The sequence below is a fragment of the Chrysemys picta genome, chromosome 1, assembly GCF_011386835.1.
Source record: "Chrysemys picta bellii isolate R12L10 chromosome 1, ASM1138683v2, whole genome shotgun sequence".
In the NCBI taxonomy this organism is placed as follows: Eukaryota; Metazoa; Chordata; order Testudines; family Emydidae; genus Chrysemys; species Chrysemys picta.
In genome coordinates, this window is record NC_088791.1 from 77,184,069 (window position 1) to 77,198,609 (window position 14,541).

At 43.1% G+C, this 14,541-nt stretch overlaps 1 protein-coding gene across 2 annotated transcripts in view; it reads right to left on the reverse strand.

The window, feature by feature from the left end:
- TSPAN19 (tetraspanin 19) overlaps positions 1-14,541 on the reverse strand; it is a 29,310-nt gene that overhangs the window by 7,497 nt on the left and 7,272 nt on the right. For both annotated transcript variants that reach the window (XM_065559962.1, XM_005279097.5), the window contains exons 4-5: positions 6,238-6,312; positions 1,675-1,785 (exon numbers count right to left, since the gene is read on the reverse strand). In XM_065559962.1, the coding sequence (XP_065416034.1) occupies positions 1,675-1,785; positions 6,238-6,312 (186 nt within the window). The remainder of the gene's footprint in view (positions 1-1,674; positions 1,786-6,237; positions 6,313-14,541) is intronic.

Consider the following 14,541-nt stretch of genomic DNA (forward strand, 5'->3'; position numbering starts at 1 on the left):
AAGCACTCACAACTCAGCAGCTCTTATGGTGACACTTACGGTAAGATTTTTAAGAGCTCAGCTCCCAACATGCTGAGTTCTTTTGAAAACCTAGCCTTTTATGTTAGTACCTAAATGAGAATGGAGCTCTTTTGACAATCCAGCCGTAAGGTTCTCGTTTGTTTGGCAAAAAGCTAACCACTACCACAAAATCACATGGGTCAGCTCCAGGCATCCTTCCCAAAAACCTGTTTGAATATCAATGGTAGAACTGTTTGGAATGCTGGATTTCTGTCCCAGGGGAAAGTCTAATATTTCAACATTTGTTTTCATCCTAAAACAGTATGAAAAGTCAAAATAAAAAATAAAATAAAAGACGAAACAGTTCTGAAAAATTTCAAATTGGAAATGGCTATATAAGTGTTGTTTTTGACACTGCACAATATTGATTCAAAAATTTTCAGGTTGAAATATCAATTCAAAAGGAAATGTCCTGTTTAGAATTTTCCTTTTGAAAAAAATCAGATAATTCAGTTAAAAATGACATTTTCTTACAAAAAAATTTTGTCAATGAAAACCCATATTTTGCTGGAAAAACTTATCAGGCAAAAAGCTGTGAAATCTTAGGTTGTGGTTGTGTTTTTCTAACAATTGTTGATGACATCACATAAGAGCTGGAAGCATAGTGGGGAATGCTGTCTTAGTTTATGATGATATCAGCATCAGCTGTTGCTGAAATCAGGACTTTGCAATTCAGAGAAGGAAGAACAGATTTTCAAAGAATGTTTGTTTTAAAATGTATCTGCAATGCAAACGAACTTGTAATTTTAAGGATAGATATTGCTGTGATTATTTGGGATCATAAATCATTGCTTATCCTTTGCAAAGAACTTTGTAGTTCACCTTTTAAGCAATTTATCCCATGGAAAATGATGCTGCTATTAAGGCCTTCTAACAAAGGAAACTTTGTTCATGTATCACCATGTAATGAAAATGTTTATGAATGCTCTGAAATATTAGTAATAAAATGTTGATATGCAGGACTAATGTGGCTTTAAGTTGCCTCTGGCAGTCAGGGCTGGTGAAGGGAAATATAGCACCAGCAGGTGTTCTCACATGCACTTGGACACTATGGTGATGAGTATGGTATAATGCATTGGAGAGATCGGCATTGCCCCTGAGGAAGGCACATGACAATTCCCATATGATTGCTGCAACAGTGTGACCCCAGCTATACCCTCTTACAGGTTACAGTGTTCAATCCTCTCCATGCTGGAACACCTCCATTAGACAATGTGCATGGGGTTGAGGCCACGGCCACATCCTGCCCACATCCTTTGTGGTTTCTAGCATTGGCCAAGGCATTAGAGAATTCTTGCCCTTATGCCCAGGGGCCTAATTAGACCAGTGTCCTACAATGATTGGGATTGTGCCTGCCCCTGCACAGGGTGGCAAAGCAAGGATGGGGAGTCCTTTTGCACATCTGCAGAGCTAGTACTCTCAACCCCATAGACATCCAAGTTTTCAGTTAAACAGTAGAGAATATATCTACTTACATCTGACACCATCTGCCATGCTATATAAGCCTGTAGCTAAACAACAGTTTTTTTCAGAGTGCTTTATGACATAGACTTTTCATGTGATAAAAGGTGATAGAACATTTCTGGGGTGGTGATTTTTCAATTTTCTGCTTACAGTATGCTGCACAGCATTCAGAATATCCCACTCATGTTCTCTTCCAGTCAGATTTTTGTTCCCATAGTTAGAAATAACTGCATCAATTCTGTCATTCCACATAATCTGGACCTGTTAATACAGAGCATTTACAATACACACTGGTCGATTTAAAATAAACTGCTCAAAATATTGTATTATTAGTATGACAGTGGTGCCCAGAGGCCCCAACTGAGATCAAGGCCTCATTATGCTAGGCACTGTACAAACATGTAGTGAGAAGCAGTCCTTATGCAGAAGAACTTTAGTCAAAATACATGACATAGGCAAAGGGTGGGAGGGGAAACTGTGGCACGAACTTCAAATGACTTGTCAGAGATCACACAGCAGGTCAAAGGCAGAGGCAGGCGCACCCTGCTCTCCAGTCTCCCACTACAGTGCCCTATCAACTAGACCATGTTGCCTCTCCTGAGTATGTCTCCTTAGAGTTCTGATGAAAGAACATGTATGTCAGCAGCATGTTGTGTACTCTAGTTTTCATGAAAAGGCTCAGGGACCTGAAACCTGGACATTTCTGTTGTGGAAGGAGGCCCTCAATGTTTCCACTTTTGGGAAAGGGGATACTGCAGTCTGTGTTTTTTCTTTTACTGACATTCTGCTTTCTCCAAGAGCCACCTGTGAGCAGCGTTGCTTTGGCCTCTTTACCATATGTGAGAACAGCCGCGGTCACGGGAGCAACAGAAAAGAAGAAAGCAAAAATGAGAAGATGAACAAAGTGACCCAGTGTATCAGCAGCCTCAAGTGCAGGGGTGGCCACATGCGGCTCTTCAGAAGTTAATATGCGGCTCCATAGGCACCAACACCAACTCCGGGGCTGGAGCTACAGGTGCCAACTTTCCAATGTGCAGGGGGGTGCTCACTGCTAAGCCCCTGGATCTGCCACAGGCCCTGCCCTCACTCCACTCCTTCCTGCCCCCTCCCAAGCCTGCCGTGCCCTTGCTCCTTCCCCCTTCCCCCCAGAGCCTCCTGCATGCCAAGAAACAGCTGATTGGGAGGTGTGGGGAGGGAGGGGAAGGCGCTGATCAGCGTGGCTGCCGGTGGGCGGGAGGCGCTGGGAGTGGGGGGCAAAGCTGATGCAGGGCTGCTGATGTATTACTGTGGCTCTTTGGCAATGTTCATTGATAAATTCTGGCTCCTTCTCAGGCTCAGGTTGGCCAGCCCTGCTCTAGGGCATTGGAGTGACAGATCACAGGGAAAAGTTACACAGAGGGCATGAGTAACATACGATGACATGTTGTAGGTTGTGGAAACATTTCATTACAATGCAAGCAAATGGTAAGTCTCTCTCTGCCACCCCACCCCAATTAGCCTATTCATTCTGCAGACATGGTTGGAAGCTCTGCATTGTGAATTATAGCATGTTAGTCTAATTTATTTTAACACCTGAGCAGCATTATAGTTAGGTTGAGATACAATTGTATTTGCTTTACTGCTGTCTTTAAAATAACATACACACACACACAAAATTCCTGAATATATCATATCTGTTCAAATATTACAATACAGAAAATTATTCTATGACAGGCAGAACTCAATCAGCATTAATTACTGGTTAAGAGGCAAATTCTGGTGCCATGGAGAGACCCAGATGCAGCAGAACTGATGCAGTTCTACTGTATAGTGTGGGGATAGGAGCTGGCTTTGGAAAACCTGCACAAGAGCCTGCACCCCCTGTGCATTCTGAGCCTAGTTTTGTGGGGACTCTGTTTGCATTCCAATGCAATAGAGTTTAGGGAGTATGGCCAGGAGAGGGAGGAATCAGGACTTCTGTATGGAACCACCAATTACTGCCCTCCATAGAGCCGCAGTGCTGAAGTGAAGTACATAAACTACTATATGAAGGTACAAAACCGTGGAGTATCAGGTCAACAGTTTTGCACAGTGTGTAGCTGCTGCTTCCTATTGTTAAAAAAATGAAGGTATGTAGGAGTCAATGACAGATACTGGGGAGAGCGGTGTGTCCTAAAGCCCACCCCTTGCAGAGTTAGGCACCTCACTAATGTAGGGAGGTGCCTATTTCTGCTTGTGATCCACAGCTAGTAGGCGTCTCCTGGAGTCAGTTTCCTAAGCCATTTTTGCAAGAATAGCAGCAGTGCACACCTAACTCCACACAAGAAGGCTGGGAGGTGTGGGGAAGAGAAATGAGACAGGCTAGGGGACACCTCCTTTATAACCTTCAGTCCAGGGAACTTACACACGATGGCTGTCAGATGGGGAAGAAAGGGGTTTTCCACCCTCTATGTGCATGCCCTAGCCACTAGACTATGGGATGTTCTGATGTGGGGCTCGCAGAAGCTTTGTCTACACTAAAGGGAAAAGTCGATCAAAGCTACGCAATTTGAGTTACATGAATAGCACAACTCAAATCGAAGTAGCTTAGATCTACTTACCTGACTCCAAAAGACGGTTCCCAGCTGTGGACTGCAAGCTGTACCTAAATCTGGGACTTGGGTGCCCAAATCCCTTTGTGGATCTGGGCCATCGTCATCGCATAGAATTTTGCATTCACAGATATGCTGGCTGTGCTTGCATTTAAAATAGAACCTAAGTTAACAAATAGTGTAATTAATTCATATATTTTACATGTCATGGTAACAATTACTGTTTCTATAAATTGCAAGATAGATGCAGTTGTTACATAGTGGTTAATTATATCATTCACTTTAATAAAGCTCATTACGTAAGCTAATTATCTAATTACAGCATAATTCTTTTATCATTTTTAAAAATACATTAATTCCCCATTAACAGGCATTGGAATTTTACCAAAGGTCTAGCAGTGGCAGTACTAATGTATTGTACATTACCTACACATCTTATATTGCGTAAGAGAAAATACCTTCTGTCATGTGAACTATTTTAGGACCATCCCATCTAACACTGTTCCATATTTTCCCCCACCCAGTCATGATCTTGCAGAAACACGTGCTCTATGTGGTCTTTAAGTCAGCCAATATGTTCCCTCTAAACTGTGATAATATAAGATGCACTATAGCTCTATGGTCATTGTTTACACAGTCTTTGCTTGGACAATGGGATTAAATACTTGGTACAGGGCAGCCTGCCCCTTTAAGGGCCAATGGGACTTGTGTCAGTCAGCACTGTTCAGTTAGCCCCACCCCACTTCACCTGTGTTGGGTGTTGGATTTAAGAGGAAGGAAGCCCAGCTGTGGGGAGCTGGCTGGAGAGGTGGGTATAAATGAGGCAGAAGCTAAGGAATGGCTGCTCAGGAAATAGCAGGGAGCAAATCAAAGAGGGGGGTGAGATGAAAATGAACCTGGAAAGGGCAAAAACTGAGCCTTAGGGTGGGCAGAAGAGTGCCTGAAATTAAAGGAGAGAAGACAGACCCCTTGGGAAGGATGGGCTGTGGCAAAGACTTTGGGTTTTAGATTTGGATTCCCCAGAGGGGGTGGACTCTTGTTAATGATTTAGTTGGAGGGCAAAGTCACTGCAGCAAGTCAATGGCATGGTGAGAGCAGGCTGAAGATCATGTGGGGAAACTGGGGTGGAAGTGCTACAGCCGCTGGTCTTGCTGCAGGGGGGTTCTCTGGGATGGTGAGTCATGTAACAATACCTGTGATTTTTCTAAGGGTCAAATACCAATGCTGCTGGCCTGTATTATGAGAAGTTGAATTTTATGAGGCTAGACCTGTTGGCAGCAGCCAGAGGTGTGCCATGGATCCCCACCCTTCTGTCTCTTCCTTCCCACTTCTGTATACAGCAGGGGAGTCATAGTTACAGGAATGTGGTGCCTCTCCAGATGTCTTGGCGTGGGGATAGCATCCAAGCTAGCTGATGGCTGGAAAGACAGCAAGTGAGCCTTTTCCCAGCCCAGCACCGGAGCTGGCTGACATCTCCGAAATGGAGATATCAGCAGGGAGTGGGCCCGTCGGCTCACAGTGAAAGGTAGTGGGGTTCAGGGAAGCTGACGCCTATTCAACCCACACTCACAAGCACCTGTATCATTTCCTTTATGAGACTGGGGGAAGGGATAGCTCAGTGGTTTGAGCATTGGCCTGCTAAACCCAGGGTTGTGAGTTCAATCCTTGAGGGGGCCACTTGGGGATCTGGATTAAAATCAGTACTTGGTCCTGCTAGTGAATGTGGGGGGCTGGACTCAATGATCTTTCAAGGTCCCTTCCAGTTCTAGGAGATAGGATATCTCCATTAATTATTATTATGACAATTCCTGCATCCCTTTCTAGCTCACCTTGGGCAGATCTATTGGTGCTACTGCTGACCATAATCTCCTTGGCTCCTTCATAGGAGAAGGCTCTATGGAGACTCCATGGAGGAGGAGGTAGGGAATTAATTTGCAGGAGAACCTTCCAAATCTGCTCAGGTTCCAAGTGGCTCTGTGTCCCTTAATGTGTCAGCATGAACATACTTGGGCATAGTAAGTCCACTGCAGAGCTCCCATCTCAGTGCATAACATATCTTTGTACCCCATAGGAATCGGCCCTTAATAATTTTAGCAACAATTTTAAATTAATAACAGGCCTATATGATAGAAAGTTTACATACCTCTTCTTTTCTTATATATATTAGCACTGGCATTGCAACTTGGATACCAAACAGCAAGACTATGAGTCCCAGATACTAAAAAAAATCAAATATAAATAAATATATAAATAAAAATTATTGCACAATAGAACAATGCATGGAAAGCTGCTTCATAAACTGAAATCTGATCAACCATGCTTATTATTTAGATGTATTCCAATAAAAGCAAGGAAATATGTTCCTATAAAAGCAATCTGAGAGCAAAATGCTTAGCTATCACTGCTGCTGCCATTCAGGATTAGACCATGTCTATACATACAGCATTGCAGCAGCACAGTTGTACTGATACTACAGCGCATCTAGTGAAGATACGCTATGCTTATGGGAGAAAGCTCTCCCGTCGGCATAAAAAAACACCTCTGTGAGCAGCAGAAGCTATGTCAGTGGCAGACGCTCTCCCATTGACATAGCTCTGTGCACAAAAGCATTTATGTCGGTGCAACTTATGTTGCTTGGGGAGGGGGGGGATATTCACACCCCTGAATGACATAAGTTTTGCCGATATAGGCTGTAGTATAGACATAGCCTTAGATATGTCCCTTGGCCCGCGCCGCTTCCAGCAGCTCCCATTGGCCTGGAGCAGTGAACCGCGGTCGTGGGAGCCACGATCGGCGGAACCTGTGGACGGGGGAGGTAAACAAACCGGCCCGGCCCACCAGGGACTTTCCCTACACAAGCTGCATCCCAAGTTTGGGAAACACTGATGTAGTAGTTGCAGTATATAGTGCCGTTCATCTTGAAAGCATTGTGAAACACAGGATGAAATCCAGGCTCCTTTGAAGTAAATTATTATTTATTGGTATTATCATAACAGCTAGTAGCTTCAGTTATGGACCAGGAATCCACTGTGCTAGGCACTATACAAACTTAGAATAAAAAGACATAAGAACAACCATACTGGGTCAGACCAATGGTCTGTCTAGCCCAGTATCCTGTCTTCTGACAGTGGCCAATGCTAACCGCTTCAGAAGAAATGAACAGGAATGATCCATCTCCTATTGTTCACACCCAGTTTGTGGCAACCAGAGGCTAGGGATAACCGGAGCATAGGGTTGCATCCCTGACCATCCTGGCTAATAGCTATTGATGGACCTATCCTCCATGAATGTAACTATTTTTTTTAACCCTACTATAATTTTGACCTTCACAACATCCCCTAGCAATGAGTTCCACAGGTTGACTGTGCATTGTGTGAAGAAGTATTTCCTTTTGTTTGTTTTAAACCTGCTGCCTATTAATTTCATTTGGTAACCTTAGTTCTTGTGTTATAAGAAGGAGTAAATAACACTTTCTCCACACCAGTCATGATTTTATAGACCTCAATCATATCCCCCCTTAGTCGTCCCTTTTCCAAGCTGAAAAGTCTCAGTCTCTTCTCATACGGAAACTGTTCCATACCCTTAATCATTTTTGTTGTCCTTTGCTGTATCTTTTCCAATTCCAATATATCTTTTTTGAGAGGGGGTGACCAGAACTTCATGCAATATGCATGGGCATATCATGGACTTATATAGAGGCATTATGATATTTTCTGTCTTATTATCTATCACTTTCCTAATGGTTCCTCGTATTCAGTTAGCTTTTTTGACTGCCACTGCATACTGAGTGGCTGTTTTCAGAGAACTATCCACAATGACTCCAAGATCTCTTTCTTCAGTGGTGAAAACTAATTTAGACCCCATCATTTTATATGTATAGTTGGGATTATGTTTTCCAATTTGCATTGTTTTGCATTTATCAACAATGAATTTCATCTGCCATTTTGTTGCCCAGTCACCCAATTTTGTGAGATCTCTGTGTAACTCTTCGCAGTTTTTGGACTTAACTATCTTGAGAAACTTATCATCTGCAAATTTTGCCACCTCATTAGTTCCCTTTTTCCAGATAGTTTATGAATATGTTGAACAGCACTGGTCCCAGTACAGATCCTTGGGGGACACCACTATTTACCTCTCTCCATTCTGATAACTGATCATTTATTCCTATCCTTTGTTTCCTGTCCTTTAACCAGTTACTGATCCATGAGCGGACATTCCCTCTTATCCCATGAATGCTTACTTTGCTTAAAAGCCTCTGTTGAAGGACCTTGTCAAAGGCTTTCTCAAAATCCAAGTACACTATGTCCCCTGGATCACTCTTGTCCACATGTTTGTTGACCTTCTCAAAGAATTCTAATAGATCGGTGAGGCATGATTTTCCTTCACAAAAGTTGTGTTGACTCTTCCCCAACAAACTGTGTCCATAAGACAGCCCCTGTGAGTTTTGCCATTGACTTTAGTGAGGCCAGGATCTCACTCTTAGTAATTAATCATAACAACCTTATGGAGACTGGCAGTTAGATACCTGTATTATCATCTCCCTTTAATAGATGTAAACAAGTGATGCAAAAAGGCTAAGATGCCTTAGTCTAGTGCCATAGATTGAGCTGGGATAAGAGCCGGAATTAGAACTCAGGAATTCCTAGCTCTGACTGGTGTGCCTCATTGATGTTTGTGGTACTCTACTGACAAAAAGGATATCTCTCTGCCTCAAGGTTCTTATAGTATAAATTAGATATTACACAAAAAAGGTTAATAAAAAAGGGGGCAAAAAAAGGAATATAGGAGCATGAATGTAACAAAAACATAAACTGTGAGAATTTAAAATTATAGCCCAATCCTGCTGAAATTGCTATGTGTCTTGCCATTAATTTCAATGGAAGCAACTGAGTCCTTAAAGAGCAGATATCAAATATGAGTACTAGTTACAACCATAATAGCCAAAATAACTGCTAGCTATTCTTTATTTAATCATACTTGGTGTTTCCATAATGTAGCTATATTATAGCCATTTGTGTCTTCAGCGTATACGTTATCTGTCGCGAAACACTCTTCATACTTAGTGTGATATAAATCTAATGGATGAAATCCTCATGCCATTGTATCAGTGGGAGTAATATCTGCACAATCAGGCCCAAAGACAAGATTACATGAAATATTCTTGTTTTACAGGGACTCACCGTAAGGCTTGCTTCACATATTCTTAGCTTGCTATTTGTGCTGTGTGATCCCCTAAGTTGCATGGTACTGTCACTGCTTCCTGATTGGATGAGTCCCAACATGTGAAGAGCTTTCAAGATGGCCACATGAACACTTTCAGTGGGAATAGTTTTACTGATACTCATTTACATGAGTACCTGAAACACTGATACCTGTGACATTTTCCCTCCTTGCAAACATTCTTGTGAACGAAAACACTTGTGAGAAAAATTTATACTGATGCCAATTTGCAATTTAATTCAAAATGATGCTTGTGAATACTTTTGTTCATTATTCCCAACTCTTGTTTGTATGGATTGGATATGATCTGAACTTCACAGGACTATACAGGCTTCCCTTCTGAGCTATTGGGAAATCTCATTCCAGAATTCTCTTGAAAATGTATGTTGAAAGTGTGCAAAGTCAATGTGCATTATGCTGTTGTTATAAGCCTGTATATTGTCCTGTGAAAATCCAGCAAAGAAATAGTTAAAAAGTGAAAACTTCGTTTACTGTTTAGTCAACATACCTAGACATAAAAACAAATTTTCCCCTATTTTATCCTGATCTGAAATAGTTGATATCAAAATGAACTTGTCCAAGATTTTATATATATATATAATTTACCATGATGTTCTATAAATGACTATAACTTATATTTTTGTAGCCTGCTTAACGCCAACAGAAAACTGATAGAAAATAGAGAAAACACCATTTCGGTCTGAATTTGACCAAATCCATATCATTGCTGTTTAAAACTTCAAGAATTTTTAGAATGACATATAAATAATCAGAATGTACATCCACATTTGAAAAGGAGGGATATATTACTGCATTATATTATCTTCACAGCATCCAGAGCATCTTGTTGGGAGGGAGAGCTTTATAAATAAATTAAAACAAAACCATCCCCTCCCCCCCACGAAAATCAAATTAGATTGTAAGCTTTTTGAGGCTGTGTTTGTGTAAAGTGGCTAGCACAATGGGTTCCGAATCCCTGATCGGGCACTGATTACACTGTAATACTAAACAAAAGATCAAAACCAGAACTTTGAATGTTCAAACCTTTTGAGTTAAAGAGATTCATTTTCAAATCTCCAGCTATAGGCCTGCCTGCCCCTATAGTTTTGGATCTAAAAGAGGAAGGGGCCTATTTTCTGATTCCAATTTGGGTATAGGTGAAATCTTATGGGAACAGTTGTTGGTATTTCAGCCCAAATTGGTGGGAATCCCATGAGAACAGATTATATTGTATTATTTTATTTTATTTTATTTTTTTAGTTTTGGATTAATGGATTTTGAGACCTGCACTCCAGACTTTGGTGTTGTTGAATCTGAACTGTAACCTTAGTCCTGATTCAGCCTTGAACTTCAACTCAGAATCACAACCTAAAGTTAGTCCAGATTAAAACACTAGTTCTAGCAGTGATCACATGGGATGTTAGTGCATGACAAACTAGATTCTACAGATTCACACACTGGATGGCTACGCACTAACTCACCATGTAGAAAGCCCCGAGTCACAATTTGGTCTCTCCTTGCTCCATAAGTAAAGTCAGCTGCTCCAACTCTTTTCTTGACACAGTTTACTTTCCTCCCCTCACTATCTCAGCTGTACTGCCCAGCACATCAAAGAGGTCAGTGTCAAAGTTCTGCCTTTTTCCCACCCACTCGCCTCTGAATAGCATCGGAGGGGAAGCAGCAGTGCTGGGGCAGTTGCTGTGTTCTGCAATATAAGTAGCCCACATAGGGAGTAAAGTCCCTTATTTCTCCATAATCTTTGGAGTATGTACATAGACTGGGCTCACGACCCATTAATCAAGTCCAACCACATTCTTAGTAGGGCATTTATTTTGGAGTTCTGACAGGCCCCAATATATGCACAGGGGTCTGCTGTGTAGACCTCTCTAGGCTCTCTACTGTTTCACTGCATTATCTACTTCCTTTCTCTAATGTGAAGCTACAGAAAAAGCAAAGGCTCCTTCTTAGGTTCTATCATCATTACAACATCCATAAATTACTATAATTTGAAATAAGCCCTTGTATGCACTTCTGCTTCTGTGCAAAGCTGTGTTGAAAATATAGCCTATTTGTAGATTATAAACTAAAAACAGACTATTGTGATCATCTAGTCTGAGCTGTATAACACAGGTCATAGGGCTTAAGGTCCTTAAAGTTCACAAAGCAATTGCATGTTGCAGTGTTACAAGTGTAGTGTTAGTAATTTTGTACCTGAGGCCTTTTTTTTTTTTTTTTTTTTTACCTCCAGCTGTTTTTTTCTGTCTATTAGACCAGCTGATTTAGTATTTCTTAGGTCTACTTCTAAAGTTGTGAATGTCAGCCTGTCAAGGAAGGCCCTTAAGCAAGGAAGCGTGGCAGATGGCACACCTTGCTAGTGAGTCAATAATGCTCTTTTATTAGAGCATAAGCTTTCGTGGACTACAGCCCACTTCTTCGGATGCATATGTAGTCCACGAAAGCTTATGCTCTAATAAATTTGTTAGTCTCTAAGGTGCCACAAGTCCTCCTGTTCTTCTTTTTGCGGATACAGACTAACACGGCTGCTACTCTGAAACTTTTAATAATGCTCTTCTGATTCAAAGGGCGCCAGCATCCTTAAAGCAGAGGTCCATGGACCCCTGGGGGTCCACAGACTATGTCTAAGGACCTGCAAAAGGTTGCCATTACCATAGAACAGTGGTTTTCAACCTGTGGTCTGCAGACCCCCTGGGGTCCACAGACTATGTCTAAGATTTCCAAAGGGATTCACACCTCCAGTCAAAAATTTTAGGGGTCTGCAAATGAAAAAACGTTGCAAACCATTTCCTTAGAGGGACAGAATTTTGACCAGCCTCGAAAGAAGAGACTATTGAAGTAGCTGACAGATGTGGAAGAAACCACTCCCAGGTTGGAATTCTAGTTACACATGGGAAGATACTTTTAACCTGAGTAAGGCACAGGGGGTGGAGTTGGGGTAATGTTTAATTCTCCACTGCCCTGTACTTTGCATCATTGTATTTGCACCTTCCAAATCTGAATTCTCCATTCACACTAGCAATATCAGTTTACATTCACTTTTCACAGGTATGAATGACTACATCGGGTCCAAGGCAATGGAGAAACAGGCCCTAACTAATTAGCTGTAGTGGGAATTGCCCTTCTAATCACCCATCTCCTGAATGCATATTGTATGGCAGAAGTGCCCAACCTTTTCCTCTCGTGCCCTACCCCCCCTTACCAGTAATGGAATCTGTCAGAGGGCAAAGCTGGGAGTGGAGCAAGGGGAACAGTGGAGTTGTCTCTGGGGCTGGAGCTGGCCTGGGGGCAGATCAGAGCTGCAGCTGGAGCTGGTGCTGGGCTGGGCTGGGGGTTGAGCATGGGCCAACTGGAGCTGTGGCTGGGGGCACAGCTGGGCTGCGGGCAGAGCGGGGCTGGATGGCACTCCCACCCTGCCCCCTGTGGGGGCTGGCCTGGGCCCCATCACACGCCCCCCTGAACATTCCTCTGCACCCCCCCACCCCCCGCCAGAAGGGCATGGCCAACATTTTGGGGACCACTGTTGTATGGGATGGTAAATATTTCAATTACTCCTTCTCTTCCTATGCTTGCTAGTCTTCACTTTCAGAAAGGCAATAAAGTGAGCACTGCTATCTCTGCTGAGCTTGTCCCTGCTAACATAAGTCAAACTGTAAGCCTGCCCTGCAGAGTCTGCTGTGCAGCACACAAGTGCTTCATCTCATCCATCGAAGCACTGCACTAAGGAGAGCTGACTCCACAGAGCTTCACAGCTTGCTGGGCAGGCAGAGTATTGTCAGCAGGAGGAGCAATGGTTTAGAGCAGTGGTTCTCAAACTGTGAGTCGGGACCCCAAAGTGGGTCATGACCCTGTTTTAATGGGGTCGCCAGGGCTGGCTTTAGACTTGTTGGGGCCCAGGGCTAAAGCCAAAGACTGAGCTTTATCTTCCATTAAGCTTCAGCTTCCATTTTGCTTTGCCCCCATCTGCCTGGGGCGGCAGGGCTCAGGCTTTTGTGCCCCTGCCTGGGGTGGCAGGGCTTGGGCAGGCTCAGGCTTTGGTCCTCCCTCCTGGTGTCGTGTAGTAATTTTTGTTGTCAGAAGGGGGTCCTGGTGCAATGAAGTTTGAGAACCCCTGGTTTAAAGTGAAATTTGATTGCCCTGTTGAGGTTTTGTCTGAGGGACATGGACACTTTTTCTTGAACAGTTCCAAGAGCACATGCAATAGTACTGCCAATTTACAACTGAAGACAGCATCAAGTAATAAATTAAAGTCAACAAAATGTAAGGGTTTAAATGAACTGAATGGATTCTCCTCTGACAACTAGCTGGGATGCGAAGAGACTTCTGGAGCAAACTGTATTTACATGTACACACCTACTCTGCATAGATATCCAGCAGATAGAGAGGTGTTGCTCAAAATAATCAACTTTGGCTGGTGTTGGGTTACAAATCACTTTAGTATTGAATGCAGGGGTAGTGAAATGCTGTTACCAATGTTGTTGGCATTATTGTATGAATACAGAGAAATAGGACTGTGCTTAACGTGTCCCAAATGAGGGGGTCACTCTCATAGAATCATAGAATATCAGAGTTGGAAGGGACCTCAAGAGGTCATCTAGTCCAACCCCCTGCTCAAAGCAGGACCAATTCCCAGCTAAATCATCCCAGCCAGGGCTTTGTCAAGCCGGGCCTTAAAAACCTCCAAGGAAGGAATGACTCAGATGAAAGGACCTCATTAAACCAGGGGCTCAAATGCCAGAACCCTGTGAAAGGCTTCCTAGGGGGCCCCAGAGTGGTTTAACCTGTTCCTCCCCATTGTTCAAAGAAAGAGCTAAATAGGCTTCATTAGGAGCCTCTTAGTTATTTTAAATGCTGAATCAGAGCTGAAATCAGTTGTGGTGGGACTGTATTTCTGCCCAGCCTGCTGAAGAGCTAAAAATGACTGAGAGCTGAAATCACTTGAGATGGGGCAGTGTTTCTGCCCAGCCTGAAAAGAGCTGAAAATTACTAAGGCCTGGTCCACACTAACCCCCCACTTCGAACTAAGGTACGCAAATTCAGCTACGTTAATAATGTAGCTGAATTCGAAGTACCTTAGTTTGAACTTACCGCGGGTCCAGACGTGGCAGGCAGGCTCCCCCGTCGATGCCGCGTACTCCTCTCGCCGAGCTGGAGTACCGGTGTCGACGGCGAGCACTTCCGGGATCGATCCCAGAAGATCGATTGCTTACCG